General features: G+C 40.8%; 1 protein-coding gene across 3 annotated transcripts in view; it reads right to left on the reverse strand.

The window, feature by feature from the left end:
• CCDC85A (coiled-coil domain containing 85A) overlaps window positions 1–18,174 on the reverse strand; it is an 81,258-nt gene extending 63,084 nt beyond the window's left edge. For 2 of the 3 annotated variants that reach the window (XM_069850219.1, XM_069850218.1), the window contains exons 1-2: window positions 17,912–18,167; window positions 14,295–15,210 (exon numbers count right to left, since the gene is read on the reverse strand). In XM_069850219.1, the coding sequence (XP_069706320.1) occupies window positions 14,295–15,210; window positions 17,912–18,130 (1,135 nt within the window). In that variant the 5' untranslated portion in view covers window positions 18,131–18,167. Of the gene's footprint in view, window positions 1–14,294; window positions 15,211–17,911 lie in introns of all 3 variants that reach the window. The other variant, XM_069850217.1, reaches the window with a different exon arrangement.
• Window positions 18,175–23,938: the final 5,764 nt, after the last annotated feature.

Genomic DNA, 23,938 nt, shown 5'->3' on the forward strand with positions numbered 1-23,938 from the left:
CCTTCATTCAATTTTTAACTATTTACTGCTCATTTTTCTTATTTGGAGTTGACAGTTTAATTTCTTGACCTACATCCAGTAAAAGTTCAATGACAAAACAATCATAATCCCATGTTGTAGTTATATAACTGGTTAAATACATTAGGAATGTTTTCACAGGAGAAAATTATATGGCTCTGCAGAAAATTTTATAAGCAAAGATATTTAGACAAGTGCTACATCAGAAGTAGCACCATATGTTCCCATACTTCAGCATGAAAGACAAAATGCCAGTAAAATGAAAGGCAATGATTTCTTCCCAAAACCTAGTGCCCTAAGAACTTAAGAATATGCACTTGTTTCAAGTACCACATAATCAGACCAATCTAATTAGGAAGGAGATAATTGAAAGACTAACAGGTTGCTAAATTACGCTCAGGACACACAACCTGGTATCTGCTCTAGTTTATAAGTGAGATTAAAACAGTAACAGGACCAATGTCTCTTTAATGTCTGCACTGGTTTGAAACTTAAAATTGCACTCAGACCACATTTCATCATAAGAAGGGACATTAAAATCTCACCACTTAGCATGGCAGGAAGCCGCTGTAATTGCAGTAACTCTCTACTCATAACAAGAATTGTTACTGTAGTTCTGTCATCACATATCACTGACTTGGAAATGTTTAGGCTGTCATTTTTGAACGTCAAGTCCTGATTCCCCACTAAGTGTACATTACTATGTAGTTTTAAAATCCTGGACTGAATTCCGATGGGTGCCATTCACAAACACTTTTAGAAATAACTCTGTCGTAGTTAGCTTATAGAGGAAACCTCCATCTTTTGGCAGATGGCAAGAACCCTTACCCAATCTTCCCTCAAACACAGCCGCTGCTTTGCAAGACTTTAAGCAAGCATTTCAGCCTGCAGTATTTGGGAGAGAGCAGCAGCAATCACCTACCTGCTAGAAACAAGATCTACTGGCAGTTGGCCAAAAAAATCTCAACACACACTAGTTCGCTGAGTTCCTGTCTTCCTCATCTGCCAAGTCACACAGATGTTCAGACTGAGACTCGTTGGGCAGATTTATATCTGCAAGTACAGCTTCCCCTGTTCCCTGGCATATTCACAAGACGCCACACTATTGAATGATATTGACTGATAAAGGCCAAATTACCATATTACCAAAACACTGTTCTCATTTTTTCAGTGCATAAGAGCTTTCATTATCAAATTTCATTCTGTATTTGATGAATACTCCTTTTGATTGTACCAGTTTGCAACACGAAAACCCCAGCTAATAGCTGACCATGCCTCCAATTCATATCTTCATCTTGATTTCCCAACTGAAGACAACTTCAACTACACAACTATTCTGCAACATTAAAAACAGGCCAAAAAACCAAAAAAACAACAAGACAGAAAAATATTCTCTCCTCTAAAACTATCACAGAACTTCAATCTTGCTCAAAGTTTGGGTTCATTGTAGATCACTTCCTCCATGTGCAAAGACACTTGTAAGCATCCCTCTAAATGAAAAAGGTACATTGAAAACTTCTAATACGTCAGCTGCACGCAGACACAAAATATAACTAAAAATAGCTTTGTTCTCTGCTGGCTTGGTTAGCGTAATTCAGGAAATTCAAAAAGGAAACATTGGTTTAAAAGTTGAATTTGAAAGGAAACACATTGAAAAAGTTTGTATCAAGCTGATTGTTCATAATATTCATAAAGGTGTTTTCTAGACACGTGAGTAACCTCAGTCCTAATTTCACACCACACTTGATACAGACTTCTCCAAGAAAAAAATTGTTAGAACATGTATGATGCAATGGAATAATCCATAACTAAGGCTCAGGAAATCTGGATATAAGATTTAGTTGATGGCTGATTAATCCTGTCTTCTTGTTTGTTCAGCCCATTGTTCTTTATGCACAAGATGATGATCAAAATATTTGCCTCCTTGTTAAACTGTTTTAAGAACTACTGATAAAAAGTTCTAATATCCAGGTACTACTAACAGGTGGAAAAGTTTACTCAGGTTAGCTTGTATGCATAGCTCACTAAGCACATCAAAGTGCATGTTCCACACATTGATGCTATCCTGGGCAACATAAGAGATATCCCGGGCTAGAACTGCCATGAGTTAATACATCTCCAGCTGAAAAGCCAAGACTATCTAGTCAAAGCTGCTTTATCTCCTAACAGTCAAACAAGGGTGTTCCTCAAGCCTCTGCAGGCTCGTAGTCTGCAGTTAGAAGTTGGTGTGGAGAGAGGACTTTCTAATGCATTTTCACAGCAACCAAGCAAAACAAAACAGCACTGCCCTCCTCTCCTTTAGCTCCCCTGGCATGTACCACAGTCCCTGTCTCTGATATCACAGACTTTCTTTGGACCTTTCAGAAGCTCACAGAACTCGCTGAAACACAGAAGCAAGCTTATGCAGCACAAACCAGAGCAAAAGTTTTGGGCCAACAGACTGGGCCTGGCAGTTTCCAACATCATTAGGCTGATGACCAACACATCACAGATTTTCAGTCTTTCCCCCTTCCAGGCATTCAAGAATTCAGCAAAATTTAAACATACCACAGATACGCAAAAAAGATATCACTGAACATTTATTTTGGTGGCTTTCAGATCTGAGTTACACTTGGGTTTGGGTTTTTCAGAGTTGGGCTTTGGGTTTTTGAGGGCTAAGTTTGATGCACAATACACAATTAAAAACATGTTCACAAAACCAGACCAAGATAACAGGATACAAAATCTGATGACCCCACTGCAGTGATGCTGTACCAGAAGGTAAAGGGAGTCCCCTGAGCAGTAAGATGCCCACCTTGGTTTTAAGGATGGCAGAGGATGCTCAGATCTTTCTGTGAGAATGCTCTCCACTCTATGGGAACAGGAATTAGCAAACTTGCATGCAATTAAATTGATACCAAGCCTTATCTGACTAGCTATCACTAGAATTCTCACACCTCCACACAGTCAGCCTCTATCCCACATCTTACATGGCATCAAGGATAAGCACCAATGGATTTGAAATCACAGACCCACAGATGACAGCTTAGTCAGCATCATGCCAAGATCAATCTCATCCATCCCTGGACCTCCAAAGACTTCCAGGTGGCTTGAGCCCCAAATACATTTCGATCATTAAAGGGATGATGTTTACATATAGAAGAGAACTGGGCCCACAATCTATAGGTCAACTTCCAATTTACACCATTAAAATAAAGAAATCTATATTTGTTGAAATATGTTTCTTTATAGATGCAAAAAAAGTCTCTGGATGTGGCTAAAATAAAGAATATTCTCAGCTTTATCCTCTCCATATTCCCGATCAGACTTCTGGAGCAGTGAAGAAACTTCTCTCAAAAAACATTTCCCATTGTGTTTCACCACATATAAAGGGACACAAATCCAGTACTTGGTAAGCACCATATCAACAGCCATGCTAGCTAGACAAGTAAACCAGTTAGCTGGTTTATTCATCATCTACCTCGCGTGACTACTTACACTACTGAGGCACATGAATACTATGCTGATGGGTGAAAACTCAGACACAGTGAGGTTCAGTGTTTGGAATTAAGATGCTCCTGGTTCCCTGGGAAACAGCATTTCCTAATAAACAGAATACAAACATTATCTGGATTTTTCTCACTCTGGGCAGTGAAAATCTATTGATCATTTCCATCTTCTATTACAGATCCTTTCACACAAGTATCAAGAGCTCCTAGTTTCATGTTTAGCATGAGGTATTGCTAAGCAGCACTGCAAGAACAAATAAATTAAAATCTAACAAAATTTTGGAAATATTAAAACCACTTAAATACGTTGAATATAAGAGCAAGTGCCACCTGACTGCATCTTCACAGCCAACACCCTATTTCTCCTGTAACAAGGATAACACATATCCAAAAAATGTCTTTTGAGGTTTAACTGACAGATAAGACTGGTATCTAACATCAATTAACTCAAAAATACATCTGCTAAGTGCACCTCTACCAAACACAAAGCCGAAAGACAGAGCCAAAGTTTGCTACATTTACAATACAGACCTTTTAATATTTATAAATTCAACAGGTATTTTACTTGCAAAACAAAGAGAAATTATTTCTCAAACATTATTTACTAATCTTTCAAATATCCATTTTCCAAACTGGTATCAGAATCAACTCTGTCAGTTTTGTTAAAATAAAATAAAAACAAAACAAAAATAATTTAAAAAAAAACCCTAAACTAAACTAAAATAAAATAAAAATACACCATCGAGCAACAGAGGTTGAACAGAATATGTTGCCCAGGAAACTGACTCAGCTTCAGTGCCCGAAGTACACATTTCCAGATGACAGCTGATAAATGTTGACTTGTCGTTTAAGTACAATACACTTTGTTTATTTTGGATTGTTGTAAAGCTATCATGAAAGAGGGTCAAGCAGGTCCTTTAGTGCTACATCCCTTTTTGGACTTTTCCAAATATCTTTTCAGTATTCCACGTGTCTACAACTGGATGTAATTACAGCTGTGCAAGCAATACAAGGAGTTAGCACTATCCAACTTATTCTTGACAAAACCAGGATGACACAGTGACATGAAAGGATAAAACTCTGAGATCCAAGCTTCCAAAAGAGTCTGTTCAGTTGCTTCCATGCTGCTGGGCAATCCAGCAACTCATTCTTGTCAGCCTGTATACAACTTCTCAGTATAATCTAAAAGGTTAAGAAATTTTTAATTTTATTGCTTTCATGGAGAATATAAAATATGCAAATACCAATGCCTTAATCCTGAAATCAGGACTTCTTTTAATATGCACAGGATGCTTTCGTCCTCCTAGTTCTTCAAAATATTTGCACATGTTACGGCTGCAAACAGATCAAAATGTGGTATTCGGTATTACTGGAGTGTAGACCAGGTGTAAAGCTCCAACACCAGTAAATTAAAAAGCTTTTAGCACCTGAACCTGAAGAAAACAGATTCTGACATCTTCTGCTGTTTAGTTAAGACTGCAGAGCCTTTGGTCTTGGCAGCTGGAGAACTGGTTAGGAAAAAAAACATTGGAATGCTTTGGTTTCATGTTTTCTTTATGGACCTAATGATACTGCAAAAAAATAAAATTCAAAATTTAATTCATGTTACAAAAAAATCCTAAAACAGACGCAAAAAAGATGAACAACAATAACAGATAAGTGATTTCGTTTAGAGCACTGCAAAAGGATGGATTTTTAAGCATCTTGCTTCTATCTGGGCATCTAATTTCAATGATGTCCAAGAGGAGCGAAGTGACCAAATACTTTGCAGGATCTAAGCTATTTTCAGATTCTACCTCATAACGTTCATATGCTTGTGCTTGATGTATTCAGCTGCCTTCAACAAAAATTTTCTTTTTCTCTCTCATATTCAAACAGTATGTTTAGACACTCATCTTAATGTCATCGTTAGTGTTTTCAGATCACAAAAATCATAAGATGGATCTCTAACATCATTAAGATTCATCCACTGTAAAACAAAAACGGACTCAGAAACCAAGAAGGGATACAGATCATCAGGCAATGCTTTTTTCCAGGCTTGTCTGAACTTTGAATACGTGACCTACCTAGTAGTGAATCAGCCCTGTAACATTTGTAAAAAGCATATATTTTTTGCTGTTGAATCCACATTACAAGTACTCACTCCAAAAGCCTTGATGAAGGCAAATTTCCACAATTCGCAGGAACTTCAAAAGATGCAGTGAAAGAAATCTAAGGAGTTTTGAGGCCAAATATTTGAAGGATGTATCTAACTACTGCTCAAATTAGAGAAGTTGATATTACAGGCATAAAAGCTCTGGAATAACTTAGGCAACCCTGGGGAAGTACCAAAATTGAGACCTTTAGAAGATATTCAATATTGTTGGTGACCACATGGGTTACTGTGCTCTTTCAGCTACAACACGTCTTGCCGCTGACAGTGCTTGAACACTGCTGTGTTTGATTAGTCTAAATAACCACTTAAAATATTATACAGACTTTTACAAGCCAGTATTACAAACCTTGTCACCATTTTCCCCCTCTGTAACTTGACACAATATTTGAAATAATTCAGTGCACAGTTCACATAAATCATGCAAAAAGAAAAAAGTTGAAGAAACACATACTTATACATATAAATATTACATCTACAGATGCAAACCAGTCAGTCCCTTCCGCTCCCCAAGAATGTACAGAAACAATGCAAATATGCCCAAAGTTTCAGAGAACTTACAAGTTGAACTTAGAATATTTGTTATTCACAGCATAACTGTTCATCTCTTAAGACAGCCTAGCTCAAGATCGCAGCTTTCCCATTCACAATCAATAAATTTGCAAACGTTTTCATGCTGTGTACCAAATGCTCACACAGATCTCAAATCAACATCCTGACTCCTTTTTGCATTTCTTGCAGAATTAGAAGTACTAAAAAAAATCCAAAATATTTATAAAAACACTAAATGTGCACAGACAAGTATCATTACTGTATTTTTTCTACAGAAGACTTTAGTAGACTTTCTCCCCACCACCTTATACTTGTATAATTAATTTCCTCTGAAACAGATCCTTGTCATTACTAGAATATCTTGTCGTCTTTCAATCCCACTGTCCAAGGCCTCTTCCAGGCTAACCATTCCTCTTTTTTTTTTTAATTTTGTTTGGTATCTTTCAGTTATGACAGTGTCTGAAAGCCCCATCAGAAGTGATCAGATTTCAAAACAAGAAATGACACAAAGAGGGGAAAGAGAGAAGTGTGGATTTTTCTCCTCATTTACTTAAATATGCTTTTAGATTTCTTGATTGTGAATGCTCCAAAGATTACAGAAGATTCTTAAGTCATGTATGTAAAGAAACCAAAGAACATTACAAAAAAACTACACAGTACTTCCAAGTTCACGCTGACAATGAAGCCCATATTATTAAGTCCTTGAGGAATATTACAAGGCATAAGCAGTGAACAAGTGTGTGGAAAAATTTCATTCATGTACAAAGCAAAAAGAACCACCTTACAGAAATTAAGAACAGCCACACTGCATCAGACCAATGGAATTAGTATTTTAACTCCCCCCTGTCAAGAGGGACCAAGATCAACTGTTTTAGAGAGAGGCATGCAAAGACTTTTGCCATGGAATAAAAAAGGAACAGCACACAAGAGTGAAAGTCACCCTCAGTTTCCATTACTTAGAAAGTGATATTCACCCTAGATCAAATTAATCAGATCTCTTCTCTCAAACCCCAAGGATTCCCATATTATCTTCCAGTTTGTATTATTCAAAGGAATGTACAATACTTCCCAGGAATTTACCATTGTTGGGCTCCGCATCATGTCACAGCACTGAGTGTCTGGCTAAATCTGCTAGTGTGGCTTAAGATTTTAGTTACAACTGAGCATCCCATTAAAATACTTCTCCAAATTCCATGGTATATGCTTTGCCCCTTTTTTCATCACTAGGGCTTAATGTTGCAGACATCTTCAGATGGACAGGAACACTCATGGTTACACAGTGGACTCGTCTACAGATTCAAGTGTAAGGTTGTGGTAAAAGCACTGTATAATTTGGTTTTAATTTATTCACAAGTGTGGATGTGGTATATCGAGATGCACTTCTTTCTGCATTCAACTAAATTTGAGGCTCAGTGTTTCAAGTCCTAGCTGATTCTCTTAGCAGAGTCTACCCTTTAACTATTCATGGGGCACATGCAGACAAGATCTATATCAAGATTATGACTTGAAGGTAATTGTCAATGCCCTCTCAGTCACTATCTATGTAGAAGACAACAAGACCTAAGATAAGCTGTGCTTCAGTTTACTAATTAAGACATGACTTATTAGCTCAGAAGCCAATGAATTTTCATTGCTAGTCATTTTCTTATGTATACAAAGCTTTATTATACCTCATTAAATACCCTATAATTTGGAATGCCTCATTGTCCTTGATATCCGTCAATGTCTATGCACTTTGTGTGCATACAAAATTTTAACCCCACACTATACTGACTGCTATGCTCTTTCCTAATTGTTAATCCATTCACCTCCCATCCCTGTACAACCTGCAGCAACTCTCCATTATTAACTTCCTAATAAAATTTTTAAAAAAATTCAAACCCAGAAGATTCTATTAATAGAAAAGACAGGACAGCCTTTGATTAACACATATAATATACCCTACAAGGCTGAAGCTCTTAAGCAAGTAGCACTTACCAAGAGTTATAATATTCTAACTCTGCATTATAACTGCCAACATTCATAGAATTTGACAATTTAATCACTGTAATATTTCTAAAAACTTATTTTACTATTATAAAATCATAACACTGTAACTCAGAAAGCTGTGCAAAGGACTGCGTTACATGAGGTCTCGTCCTCAAGTTAAAAGCATCCTCTCCAAGCAAGCACTGATGCAAGGATCTAATGTGAAGACTCTCTATTCTGGCTGGAATGGAATTAGAATAGAATAGAATAGAATAGAATAGAACAGAATAGAACAGAACAGAACAGAACAGAACAGAACAGAACAGAACCTACATATTTCAGGCAGACAACAGTTAACAGCAATGCAAGCTCCTGAAGAACAGAGGTAATGGTAAATGTCTTGCATCTTGACCCAATGACCACAAAAAACAAATAAGCTTTTCTATTGTCTTCAGTACATAACAAGACAAACATCCATTCACTACTCAGAAAATATATTATTTTTAAAAACACACAATGAAATAACCAAAAATAAAAAAATCAGTAGGTCAGATCCATCCCGGGTATAAGACTAGTAGGTGAAATCAGGGGACACGCACAAGCACTGGGTTGCAGAGTGTTGGTCAAGACACTGTCAGTAATAGCAGTGTGATTTACTGTTAGCCTTTCACTTCTGGAGGTCTGTGGTCAAATGTCAGTGACATCCCAACAGATACTCAGAACAAGCGATATAGCCACACTTGTCAAGTTAATCAGCCAGCCAGCATAGCTGCTAACCTCCACTTGGTGCTGGTTAAATGCTTGGCAGATAAGGCACTATTCACTGTTCTGAAGGGAGAGTTACTGAATGGGCTGTATCAGCACTTCTATGTAATGGTGTACGCCTCATGAATGGAGGAAATGAGTAATGACTCACGGGCAGAAGCTGTAGAATCATCACCAACTCCCTCCCATTGTATTAATACACATACACTTATCACGAACCAACACAGGCCTTCTAAAAGATACATCATACACTGATGGTGGTTTAAAGATAACACATCCTCATTCCCTATTCTGATTCTTGCTTCCATCAAAGAAAGACTGAATTAGCATCAAGTCCTTGCTGCAAAACAAAGTCAACTATGTAGCAGGATATGCAACCAAAAAGGAAAAGGGAAAAAGTGGAAAACTTCAAAGCAGCAACTTAACAGAAAGTGCTGTCTGCCACTTGTGGCTGTGGTGTATTTGTAGCCCTGTAACAAGAGAGGCTGTTCAGACAGATCCCTCCTGTAGTTGCCACTGTAACATGCCGTGCTGCTGCCCATCTGGCAGCAAACAGACAGGGATAGAAGCAAACCTCTGCCATCAGCACCGGTCTGTTTGCTACTTTGTTCACTCACTGAACTTTTCAGTAACCACAGTGCTACAACATCCACTTCACTATTTGAGACTAGGCAAGCTTATTTACAGAGAAAAGACCTCAGTCTTCCCATTAACACACCAACAGTTTTGCTGGAAGGAAGACCCATCATATACTAAAACATTCAAGCCAAAATTGGTTTTCTTAGTGAAGTTAAGGATACAGAAGTGTGAACTTCTCTCAAAATCCCTACAAGATGAGTTTCTAGTAGGTTCGTGGTTTTGACATTACAAGCCACATTTTCAATATGATAAATTACTCCACAAAAAAATTAGTTTGGTAATAAATGCAGCATGCTCTAGTCACATATATATTCACATATCACACCCCAGTTCTCTTACAGCATATAAAAGCTAAAATTAATTATAAGTTTGACATAAAACCCATGAATTAAACTGAAATACACCTATTGACAAAGTTTCAGACCACTTCACTTAAAATAATAAACTTCTGAAACAAATAGTGGATTAGTTCATATCAGCAAACAAGAAACTCTGTCACCCCTGCAGCCTTTGTTTATACAACAGGTTACTCAAGCGTAACTGATGTTGTATCAGGGTCCCAACGGCAGATGTACAGTGGTGGGTACCATCAGGAACGTTCAAGTCACACAGAAATACCGCGCATTGCTGTTAGTGACAGGCAAATTATTTCCATTTCAGTTTGAAGAGATGTAACATATAAGCAAATCTGTATGAAAACATGGCATCATTTCATTACTTCCACAGAGGATATCAGTTAACTCAGTAACACTATTATAAGATTTTTCTCTCTTAAGTCCTACTGCAGCTTCCTCTTTTTACTCAGCACAGTATTTTCTGATTTTATTTTCCTCATCAAGAGCATATTTACAGCAGAAACTGTTCAAAATCTAAGCTAAATCTCCATTTGGCCTACAAATACTTTGCTCAAGGAGAGGTGCTGTTGCATTTGTTCTGTAAGAATCCTCACACCTCCAGCAGTACAGATAGTGCTAGTCAGCAGTTTTACTTTGCTTCAATTAATAACCTCAGCAGGAAGCAAAAAGCACATACGAAAGCCACCTTTCACACAAGCCAAAGCCCAGAGTAAAACAACAGACTTCCTAAAATAGAAAGTTTATAATAAATTGCTTTGAATAAAACATACCACTTAGACTGCAAATGCTAAAAGCACGCTGATTTATGTAGGGCCACGTATATCCCACATATTAGTATCTGAATTAAATTGTCACATATCAGTCTAGGCTGCTCTCTTTAAAATGTTTTTATCACTGGTATTTTCTCTTCTAATTTCAGCAACCTTTCTATCCCAAATACCTCAGTGCTCATTAACCAGAACTTTCAGGTGTGATCACAGAAAAAATTGTTATCATTTATCTGATTTTAAAGGCTCTAACCAAATAAAACTTACGTTTTCAATTGACAAACCTCAAGCCAAATTTAGCTCGCACATCCCATTTTCTGTCACTCCAAAGGTTGAGGACACCCATTTCAGAAAAAAAAAATAAGTAGGAGAAACCTGAAGTTTTGGGGTTTTTTAAAATCTTATAAATGAAAGCTGACACGTCATACAAGGAAAAATACCAAGATCAAACCTTTGAGCATAGAAAATGAGAAGAGTTACAAAAGGAAATGTTATCACCTCATCCTTTATTCCTTCAGCTGTGCCTAAGGACCAAAGACAGCTTCACACTAAAGTAACATCCAACATAACTCATGATGGCTTAAAATATGCATGAAGCCCAAATGATTAATGCGGATAACACATCCTGTAAAGCAGACTACAGCAACACAGTACACTTCTGATAGCACTGTAATATATTGCAACTACTTTAACTTTAGCTTACAAGTTTTTAAAAAACCTGCAAGTACTCTTAATTCCATTCCCCACATCTTTATATACATGCAAAGTTCTGGTGTAGATTACTGTACTCTACTGAATACACTGCTTCCCTGTCGTCATGCATGTGCTAACAAGACTAGAATTCTGGGTAAAAAGGAGCTCTTAGCAGCATATGGACACTCTCATTTCAATGGGAACAGCTAGGCTGTTTGCAAACATGCTTTCCAATTAGGAACAGCAATTTCAGGTAGACAGCACAGTATGTTTTAGAATGAGGTTTGACATGCAGAGAAGTACTTTCTCCTCTCAGACCTGATTTAGAGTCCAGTTAAGACTAGGAAGGTGGGACGGGCCAGTACCGAGTCTGGCAAGTTCTGATTACATAGTTTTTTGGGGTTTTTTTACTGTATTTACAAAGGAGTCCAAAGATGTTAGTCTTTGCTATTTGTTGCTTAGGATCACAAACACTTCACCCTTGCTGCTCAAATGACAGTCCACGGGTACTTCAATAAGTACTGCAAAATAATCACACAGATGTGCAATCAAATATCTACTACCTAGATACACTCCAAATTTCAAAATAAACTAGGTTCTATCAACATGCTACAGTATACTTACTACGTGGGTTTGGGATAAGAATCAAAAATAGCACCCTTTCATATTGCTCATCAGAGTTTAGGAGCAGGTTTCCATGCAACTTTCTAACTCCTGTTCTCACAATTTCACCATTCCTTACAGTGGATGCAGAAGATCGGGATTTTCATTACAGCTCAATGTACAGTTCCCCATCTATACTTGGCTGGCAGGTTCATGTACACAGGTATACACAGAACATGCAAATTAAGATTTACAAATTACTTTCACAACAATAACAAGTAATAATGGTGAGCACTTTTACCACTTCCATATTAACTTTTCTTTTCCACAACTTTACAGTAGCTGACAAAATCAAAACACAAAAATTCAAAATGATCCAGCCTTGCTGTGAAGATCAGGTATTTCGCTGAAGTAAGGCCTCTTCCACAGAGCAAAGCTCTGTCGAGATTTTTACCACTGACCAATGTCAGATGAATGTCAGAATTAAAGTTCATGCTTGCATCAAATTACAAAAATATGAAAGAAGTAAGATTTGACAACTTACAGGTGAAGGGAGTCCTCTGCAAAAATGATTATATAAAGTGCAGGAAAGCAAAGCTCTGACTAAAGACAATAAATAGACTCCAAAATCACCAGTTGCCCTCTCCAGCATCTTGTACCTCAAGTCCAAATTGTAGACAGCTGAAATACTCCACACCAAGAACACCAGCCAACTCAGGTTTAAAGTAACAACTGCTTTCATTGCACTGTTAATGACATGACTGAATTCTTAACAAGACTATTTCATAGAATCATAGAATCATAGAATAACCAGGTTGGAAGAGACCCACCGGATCATCGAGTCCAACCATTCCTATCAAACATATTTGGACCAAAAAAATCATCAGAAAGCCCACCATTCTGGGAGCAGATAAAATCCTATCTCTATCTGTGAAGGAGTTTTAGAAACGTACTTATAATCATAGTCCAACTTTCTACATTAACCAGTGACACAAATGATGAACATCATGATCACAACTAAGAAGCCACCTTAGATGTGCATTACACATCTTCACACAGTTGTCATAGATTCATTTTATTAAATCACTTTAAAATCATTAAAAAGAGAAGTCTCTACACTTACCACTTCGGGGTTCACCAGCCCTGTTGAGCACATGTATTTCACAGAAACTAATCTGGAGTTATCCCTATAGATCAGGTTACCTTAAATGAATGCATTCTGCAAGTTAACCACAATAGATAAATGGACTGATGAACTCCATCCAAGACAATTTACTAAGACAAAATCCTCACTTTTTTTAAAGCCTGACTTCAAATCTAAGTGTAAAGGTCTGAGAAATGGGTTTTCAACTATGACATTAATTTCCTTCATGAAAATATGTCAAAGCACATAGAAGAAACAAAACAGATCAGACTATGGAAATTCTGCTAAGTCTATAAAGTTATTTCTACAGCATAATCGGATGTTTGAACTTTGTTTTTAATCATTTCATTTGGTGTATCTCATTAATTTCAATATTGGTGTAACCCCTCGTCTTTCAAAATAATGAAATACTTAAATTGTTTGTGTCTACCTTGAAAAAAGGAGTAATTAATTTCAATCAGTGAGGATACACAGCTTTTAAAAGCTAGGCGTGTTTACTGGGTGTCTTTCTAAAATGCAGCTATAAGAACACAAAAAAACCTACCCCTTAAGGTCTTCCTTAATTTTTAATTTGTTTTTATTAAGCACATGCAAGCTCAAGGCTTTGAAGCCATCAGGTTCATTTATATTTAGCCTAGCTCTTCATCTGGGTCTTTTCCAGAGTCTACAGAAAAGGATATAAGAAGCCTTTCATCAGTAAACAAGAAATATTAAGATCTTTAAAGCAACAGGCTGGGTAGGTTAGGAAAGTGGAAACAAAACTGGAGACATTCACCTCCATTCTGCTGACTCAGATATAGGCATGGGAAGAAACACATGCAATTCCTGTCTGATATAAGCAGCAATCTACCTAGGACAAAAAGATTACATCTACCAACCACAGAGCAAGATCAAGGCTAGGTGCTGCTTCTCAATACCTTATACCACCACTCCAGATGCACGTCCTCTACATTTTTAATACATCCAACACCTGCTGGATGGACAAACAGGTATATTCCAGTTAATTTACTTGCTAAAAAAATGATGTTGACACCAGACTTGTTACCTTCCATTTTACATGAAACATTACTCCCTCAGAAAGAGTTGACATAGCACTGAAACTACCTTAGTCATTTTTAAAGTGAACTTTCACTAGATGTATTGACCCACCATTCATTCCATTGTATATACTCCTGTGGTGAGGTGACAGGTCATCTGTTACTTGTCTCCTGAGGGTACCTTCTCTGCTGCTTCCACTGAGATGTTTGAGATGCTCTGGGCTCCCTCCATAGTGTTGTTTGAGATGCTCGGGGCTCGTACCCCTTACTTTGTGGAGATGTTCTGTACTACCACTTGGTGTGTGCTTTTGAAGATGATCTGGGCTGCCACTGCTGTGCTTTTGATGCTCAGGGCTACTACCAGGCCTCTGCTTTTGAAAGTGTTCGGGGCTACTACTCAAAACGTGCCTTGGGATAGTTTCTGGGCTGCTGCTGCTGTGCTTTTGTTGTTCAGGTGCTTTGACAATGGTTTTGTGATGTTCCGGACTTGGCCCTTTCAGGTGACGATCAGGACTGCCAGAACTCCTAGGCTTCTGGAGGTGCTCCGGGCTGATACTCCTGTGTTTCTGATGCTCAGGGCTTCCTTCACCCCGAGTTTTTTGAAGACGTTCTGGACTAGTACTTGGATGATGTTTATGATGGTCTGGACTGTCTGTACTTCCTGTGCTAGAAGTACTACTCCCATCACCAACATCTCTAATATAAGCGCTCGTCGCAGTTAACTGGCACAGGCTGATTTGGCTGTCAATAGAGCTCCGGCTGCCTGCTCCTCCACTCTTCTCCTCATCCAGCAACACACACAATTCTTTCAGCTCCAGGTTTTCCTTAACCACTTCTTCTTGTCTCACTTCCAGCTCTTTCAGCTTCTGTAAGTATAAGGCAACCTCTTTGTGCATGACACTGGCACTGTATCTGCCCAGCCTCTGCCATTCGCGGGACACCTTCTTGCCTTTCTGCCTGTCATCATCCAGGAAGCAGCAAAGGTCTCTCAGTTCTTGGTTATCCTCTTGCAGCTTCTGGTTGATATCCTTCAAAAGAAAGATAATCATGGCAGAGAAGCGTCTAAAAGAATTAACATCATACCATTATATAACCCAGTGAACAGCACTGCTATAAAGCCATCATCTAAGCACTCAAGTGAGGCATAAATAATTGCGTGTGCGGATCTGGCATGTTATAACAGCATCACACTTCAAACAAAGCAAGCTGCTGCCCAGTAAAAAGTGACTATGATGTGGAGCTAATCTCAAAGGGTTCAAAGACCAGCTTCTGATACAGCATAAAAGTTTCAGGTACTTAATTAATTTTCACACTAAACATCAGACAAATTTAGCTCCCAAACTGGGCAAAGATCATGAGTTCTCTCATGATGACCTCCCTCCCTTGAGAAATATTCACCTGAGAGCCATTGCTGAATAAAACCGCAAGGTACATCAGAAATCTCACTTAAATAATTAATTATTAACATTTATACTCTCTGTTCCCTGAAGTATATTCACACATTAAGATGAACTTTTTAAGACACGTAAAATATTTGGGGTTTGTTTGATCTTCTTTCACATTTGCATAAAATGACCTTGTCAGTCATCATTTAAAACCAGAACTGCCTCAAACACTCTGAAATTAAATAATCTTCTTTTATAGATTTTTCACTCCTAACAAAATCAAGTACATGATTCCATGTCCTCCTCTAAGTGAGGAACATTCTGAAGCAAATGCTCTGAAGCAAAAATGTTCAAGCAATTACTATAGCATAATAATATGCCAAAGAAAACATTTTCAGTATTTCATCCTCCTAGTTTTACTAAACTGGCCTGTGACCACATTTATCTTCCTCCCATCTAGACAGTCATTCCTTTTTATGTATTATATTAGAAGCAGAGGTTAATCATAACTCTTAGAAAATTAGCCTTATGGAAAGACCATTTTAGTACTGCCTCTTAAGAAAAGAAAGCTTTTCTAACTCCAGTGCATTTGCGTGCCTGTATGCGTTTTATCTTTGTCTTAAAATAGCTTTGAACTTGACCAATTTCAACCAATACTTGACAAAGGAGAAATCTCAGTGGGGCTGCAAGGTATCTTTAAAAATCTGTGCAGGTGAGAGATATTTACCAAGACCCCTTGGTGGCATAAAAAATTGTGGCAGCCCACAATTCATCAGCCAGAAAGAAGCATAAGGCACCCATCCACCGAAACCAGCAACTGGTGGACATTATTACTCATGTATGAGTTATTTCATACAGGATAAAGCCTGTAGATGTCCAGACACTAACGTAGGGCTCAAAAATCTCCTTCTCCCAACTTATTTTTCAAAGTTCCATCTGGGGCATCTGAACAAAAGGCAGAAGTGAAACTTCACTTAAGGAGTTCAGATTGAGAGAGGTATTTGTTGCTCCTTTCCACACATCTTGGCGTGGTTTTTTACTTATCTGGAAGATGCATAAATCTGCATCATGTCACAACACCTTTGCTCATAACTAGGACGAAGATACTATCATTGTAATTTAACTTGCATTTTAAATGTAAGCCTTATTTTTTACTAAAGTACTGTCATTGATGAGTCTTTTTTAACCCCAGACACCACATGCTGTCACAAAGAGGGAGGGGACACACACAAACTCATACTTTGCAGAATAGGAAAACTCAGGAGACAGGCACAGTCCTCCCTCACATGCTATTTATTTTATGCTATTATTTATATTATATCTATCATCAAAGACACTTTTCCAGTAATTTGCTTGTTTAATGCCATTCTACAAGTGAAAAACCCTCTTCTAATGTACTCTCAGGTAGCAATTCAAAAGCCTACACTGCATCTGGCTCTCTCCTTCCCTCCAACCTCACCTCACTGGAATTTGCCAATAACAATGTCCTTTCTCAAAGCAAGAGGCCAGAAAATGTTTTGTCGTCATATCTACTTTAAGATAACTTTCTAGGTCTATAATACACACGTAGATGATGCATCAGGGTAATTTTCTACAAATAGTCACATTAACTTCGCAATTCTCAGAACTGGGGAGGAAAGATCAGGGACTATGCTTCTCATCCAACAGAAGAGTCTAATTAAGAAGGGGTAAGTCATTACAGACTCTGCCTGTAGTCTGCAGAAGTGGACAATCAAAAATGGTTTGATCAGGGATGCATTATCATAGAATCATTCAGGTTGGAAAAGACCATTAAGATTATCAAGTTCAACCGTAATGTCTTTTTTCAGACAAAGAGTTAGGAATTGGTTTTGATCATCCAGAAACCAAGCCCAAAGGTTTGCCCCCCTGCAAATGGCCCTTTCTCTCCAGCAGCCTACAAGGCTGACCGACAGGGAGTAAGTCATTTTAGAACAGTGACAGAAAACAGCATAAGCTACACAAAACCTTTTGAACATCCAGGGCTCTGCACGCTGCTCTTTCAGGTGCGTTTCAGAGAGGGCCACTTGACCTTACTAAAAACCAGCAAAGTCTAACGTAAGAGTGACAAGGCTTGAGCGTCCCCATCGCCCAGAGCCTACAGGGGCAGAGCACACAACAGCCGCGCCGTCATCCCTTAACCGGACCCTCGATTTTCAAGCAGGATCAAACGCTATTCACCCCGGTCCTCGTTCACTTTTCCTGCTACTCCCGGTACCGGCTCCTGCCCGACCATCCACCTGATGAGCTGGCTCCGGGCGGGACGGGCTGGGGACGCGGAGACCCGGTGGAAGCTTCAGGGGTCCCACCCTGCCCCCCCTGCTACCTTCAAGCCGCGGATCTCGCCGAGGTGGAGCTGGAGGCGCCGGTTCACCTCCCGGATGAGGTTGCTGTGATCCAGCATCGCGCTCATCTTCTCGGCCTCGGCGCGGCGGAGGCTGCGGATCAGCTCCTCCTTGCTCCACTTGAGCAGCTCCTCGTCCGACACCTTGGACAAGTCCTCGCACGGCGCCGCCCCGCAACTTTCAGCCGACACTTTCGACATCGCCACGGCCGGAGGGGGCACCGAGACACCGGGGAACCCGGGCGGCTCCTTGCGGGGAACCCGGGCGGCTCTTTGCGGGGCTCCCGGGCGGGTCCAGCCCCAACCCTGGCGGCAGCCGGGCTGGGGGTTACGAGGGAAACGACTTCTGTTCCCTGGCGGCGGATCCTGTTAAAAATCCACCGGAGGAAGAGGAGGAGGAAAGGGTGTGGAGGAAGCCGGGCCACAGTCTGGGGAGCAAACTTCCCCCGTCGAGGAAAAGGAAAGAAAAAAAAAAAAAAAAAAGAACCCAAAAGCAGACGAAGACAAAGGAGGCGGCGCGGAGCGCGGCGCCTTCAACAGGTGGCGGCAGCCCGCGCCTCGCCCGGTCGCGGCGACCGAGCGCTCCGGGCCGGGGGCTGCGCGAGGCGGAGGCGGCGGGGCCCGAGCGGGCGCCCCACGCCGGAGCGCGGGGCCGGGCGGGGCGGGGCCGGGCGGCCCTCGGCGCCACGTGCGGGCGGGGCGGCGGCGGCACGGACCGCGCGCGGCTCGCGGGCGCCACCTGCCGCTCCGCCCGCGCCCCGCCCCGCGCTGCTGGGGGCGGGCTGGGCGCCTCCAAACCCCCGGCGCGGGTCCGGGCCCTGAGCGCGGGGCGGGCAGCGGCTGCCGGGGCGGGTGCAGGAGGGAAGCGTCTACTGGCTTCGCTTCCAGAGAGAGTTGTCCCGGCTGAAGCCGCCAGCTCCTGTGGCAATGTCCCACGGCGGACGTGTCGCTCCGGGTGGGATGAAGCTTTGAGCAACCTGATCCAGTGGAAGGCGGACGTGCCTGTGGCAGGGGGCTTGGAACTAGACGATCTTTAAGGTCCCTTCCAACCCTACCTATTCCATGATTCCATGATTGCGACTCTTCGCTCAAACTGGTGCCGCAAAATGAGCTCCCCGCAGGAATTAAGATTGGGATATTCCTATTTCTTCCTTGAGAATATTCAGTTGACATGTTGGGAGAGGCTTACGTTTCCCCATTTGCTTAGAATCATAGAATCATCAGGTTGGAAGAGACCCACCGAATCATCGAGTCCAACCATTCCCACCAATCTCTAAACCATGCCCCTTAGCACCTCGTCCACCCGTGCCTTAAAAACCTCCAGGGAAGGTGACTCAACCACCTCGCTGGGTAGCCTGTTCCAGTGCCCAATGACCCTTTCTGTGAAGAATTTTTTTCTAATGTCCAGCCTAAACCTCCCCTGGCGGAGCTTGAGGCCATTCCCTCTTGTCCTGTCCCCTGTCACGTGGGAGAAGAGGCCAGCACCCTGCTCTCTACAACCTCCTTTCAGGTAGTTGTAGAGAGCAATGAGGTCTCCCCTCAGCCTCCTCTTCTCCAGGCTAAACAACCCCAGCTCTCTCAGCCGCTCCTCATAAGACTTGTAAGACTAGAGATTCAAAGACTCCATGAACCTGCCTTGCAGATGATTCAAGAGTAAAACTTAATAATCCATTGCTGTGGCGTACAAAAGATGATTTTTCAGTGGATGAACTGAAACTCTTAGGTGAACAGGTTGTTGAACTCCCATTTTCAAATAACCTCGTTCCCCCTGAACAGTCCCCAGCAGGCGGAGGAGGTGCCTCACTTAACAGGTCCTTACTACCTCCAATCTTACAATTTTATAATTACTCAACATTAAAAGTTTCTATCTCTTCAGGGGAAAATTTAAAGTACTTACTACCAGCATCATGAGGTTGCAGCCCCACAGTCAGAGCTGGCTCTGCAGAAGGCAGCTGGAGAACGTGTGCTCTGCCTGTCCCACCACTGCTGCCCCAGCTGGCTCCCTTGGCGTTTGCTGCCTCCAGCAACTCTGCCCTGCCTGTTGGGAGATCAGCTACTGGACCAGACTAGCCAAGGATTATTTTCTGCTCTGGTCCCATTTAAAAGTTACCACAAGAATGGTTAAATCAAACGCTATTCCACTGTTCTTATTCCTAATCTTATCCTCGAATTATCAGCTGATCACAATAAAAGTTCTCCTTCTATCCATCTTAGGCCACACTTTGCATTTTCACCTCGCCAAAAAGACCTGCATGTTTTCTCTTTCCAAGCACCATTTGGAGATGCTCTTTCAGTTGATGCATTTTTCATGCATCCAGTTTCCCAGCAACACACCAAACACCCTGGTTCTAGCCAGCCCGGTCACAGGACAACCCAGCAAGGCCAGCCCCAGAATCCCATACCAGCTTCCTCCCATAACAGTCACTTGCCAACGTCCTGGCGTGGGAATCACATTTGAGCTGCTGCCATAGGTACAGGCTGCTACTCAGGATGCAGGAGAATTACCCACTAGCCCTGCTACAAACACTGCCTGTGCCACAGAGTGAAGGATGGGCATGTTTGCTGAGCCGCAGCATGAACCCTGGAGTCCATCACTGTCAACAAGGGTTTCAACAAAGCACGGAGCTTTGCCATCATGAAATCCCATTTCCTGATCAGCCCTAAGTACTGTGTGAAAATTTTATTTTCTCTGAAAACTCTATCACTCTCTTAAATCCTCTGAAAATTTTTCCACTGTAAGTAACAAAGCTTTAGATAAAAGCATCTGACCAGCCACAGCAAAAATACAGTAAAAGGCCATGAAAAGGAGCTGTCATCTTTTATGCTCAAATATATTCCATTTTAATGCAACTAAAAAAGAACAGCTTGGGAAAAGAGGCAGCCATAAACCAGGCTTTTCTTTTTCTCCTAATTCAGCAGTATATTAGTTGAAAGGACATATGATGTTATGTTCAAAAGTATTTCTTTCCATGAAATAAACAGTTGACTGAAAAGTTGTCTGAAAATTTTTAATCAAAGAGCTTCAGGGAAGAATGTCGACTCGCCTCAACTCAATGTTCATGGCACTTCTCAGGAGTAGCTTTTCACAGCTTTTGATCGTGAGATGCCATGGAAAGCATGGATCACAGATGAACAGCTTCAGGGAATACTGTGTGCTCCACCAGTATGGAATACTTCCACATTTGTGTCTTCAGGAGGCACTGCTTTATTGTATAGACACAAACGTTAAAGGAGAATTCATAAAGTATGGCCATTAGAAATACTTTAATAAGGTCAAACTTCAAAGTTCGGGACAAATGTAGCTCTAATAATGGAACCAAAAATGTATCAAGTGAAACTAATCTGGAACATTTCTAGAAGGAGAGGGAAGGAGAGAATCTAATTTCACATTCACTTGCGCTTGTGTAACAAGATCAAAACGAGTGTGGGAAGTGTGACATAATTATTCCCATCTCCTGGCAATTTTAAAACTTTACTTTCAGATCGTCTACCTCACTGCTCAAATGCCGAGTGCTTCCCGTGCCTGGGCTGTTAGCAACAGTGGTGATGACAATAATTGCCCCAAAACAAACACTTGATTTTTCACATTAAAGCGAATATTTTTTGCAATTTTGCAGGGTCTAGACAAATTAGCTGGGGGATTGCTGTGCTGGGATGTATGCAGCCTTCGTCTGGTGGCAAGGGGGATGGCAGTACCCCTTCCTGTCAATTCTTTCACACCACGTGCAAAATGCTAGCAGCAAAGTGCACTAAGATCCAATTAAGTCTCCATAGGTGACCATGTTTTGCCAACTCAGTAACATTTTCACTGCGGTGTCCTGCTCACCGCTGGATATGCAGATATGCAGCAAATTCTCTTGCAAGTCCTCGAGGGCTGTCACTGGCATTTCCTTGCTGCTTGCAGACCATCTAGTGCTTTAAGTTTCCAGTTGCTGGGCAGAGTCTCTAAGCATTATTAGAACCAATAATAATTATATAATAATTTTTAAAACACTTTTGGACATTTCCAGTGCGGCCCTAAAGCTGTTCAAAAGCTGTCTGCCAAAAATGTGTCATAGCAAATGAATACTTTTGTAGCAGTCACTTTACACAAAGATGGCTAAACTGTTTTTGTTCAGACTTTCCAAAAATACTCTTGAGAAGAGTTCAGACTTGAAAAATGTCATTCCTAAATTGGAAGGAAGTGGAAAAAGCTTTAAAAATGAAAAGTTCAAGTAATTTTAGTTATAGTTGTTTCTAGATGTTCTACCCATCATTCATGTGTCTGTAGCTGACACCCAACACGACATCACCCACACTGGCTGCTCTCTAAACTTAGCCCATTAGTTCTCTGCTGGCTCACCACTCATCCCTAGGAAGAGCTCCACACCTTCCCATTGCTAACAAAAATTCATCCCCCTCCTCACCTTCCCATCCTGTCTTTCCTAACAAGTCTCTATGCATCCATGGCAGCACCCCAGTCATGTCAGGTATCCCACTATGCCTCCATGATCCCAAAGAGATCACAGCCCTACAACTGCACGAAGACCTCTAATTCCTCATCTCTGTTCTCCACATGGTCTGCATTACCACACAGGCAATTTTCAAAGAGCCACCCAGTTGTTTTGGTTTCGCAGGAAAAGTGGTAAAGCTTCCATTGCAATGCTGTGCTCTCAGTACCTCCTAATTTAGGAGCATACACTAAAGGTGGACAGACTTCAGTCATGCACGTAATTTCTGATGTGACTCTTGTCCATATCACCCTGCATCCCTTGATTACCAATCTGTTCCACTACTTCCTCACTTGTCTGTCCCTTCCTAGGTTAAAGTTCTTACCTGGTTTCCCAGCATGTTGACAAAAATGCTTTTGCCTGATTTGGTTAGGTGGATCCCATCTCTTCCTGACAGTCCTTGACTCTCAAAGAGATTCCTGTGGTGATGAAAGCCAAATCACTGTTGTCAACACCAGCTGAGCAAGCACTTATGGACCACAGGTTCCATCCACTCCTCCTCAAGTCCTTTTGCCATCATGGGAGTCTTAATTTTCCAGCCTGAGAAGCACAGACCCTGGCTGCCCCTCCTTTATTCACTACTACAGCATAAATTAGATTAATGCATTTACATAAGAATATTTTACAATGCAATGTAAAATGTAGAACAACTTTTCCTAATGGAGTCTCATACAATGTGCATAGAGTGCTAGTGCTTATAAAAATTAACAGACTGATACTAAGCAGTCCATATATTTCCTTCTTCATTTGCATACCCACTTCCATCACTCAAGGTATATTAGAGATAATGTCACCTAGATAAAGCCACCCAGAAACAAAATCCGTCATTACTGACACCTTGGTATCCAGAACATTTACAGGTGGAATCCCTGTCTTTTGCTTGTGACTTTAAAATAGGTAAAAGTAAACAGCCAACTTTGAGCGAAACCAAACCTCACTGCATTCACAATCCAGCATGCACTATATTCCCATTCTCATGCTTAAACCCAGTGCTCCAGGATGGTTTCTTTACACTGTATCTCTTAATAAATCTTGTAACAGGTACAGATACACCAGCATGCTTTTCAGCTTTAAATGAGAGTAAAGACAGTATGTTATGTGAAAGGGAAAGTGACTCAAACTATCAGTTAGATTTCTAAAGCTCTTGCTCTCATATGCCCTTGGCATTTCAGAATGCCTCTCACCATTCTTACTTTGACAGGGTGTCAGTTGTGAACTCCCCCCCCAAGCAACACCAGCACTACAGCAAAGCGAACACATCCATGACAGCTGCAGAAGGGGGAAAATGGGTGGAAATAGCAGGGACCGCAGACCTTTAAGATGAAGCTGACTTCATGAGGGCACACTGCGCGATTCTTAAACCCTACTGGCTGATGTTTCAGCTTTATTGCAACCTAGATGACAAACAGTTCCACAAATATAATTTGCAGTGCAACTATGAGCATTTTTTAAACTAGTCAACGTGCAGTTTCCTCATGCCAGATTTTTTTTTGGGGAGAGAAAAAGGTTCATATATTCC

Source organism: Phaenicophaeus curvirostris, chromosome 2 (genome assembly GCF_032191515.1).
Source record: "Phaenicophaeus curvirostris isolate KB17595 chromosome 2, BPBGC_Pcur_1.0, whole genome shotgun sequence".
Taxonomy (NCBI): Eukaryota; Metazoa; Chordata; class Aves; order Cuculiformes; family Cuculidae; genus Phaenicophaeus; species Phaenicophaeus curvirostris.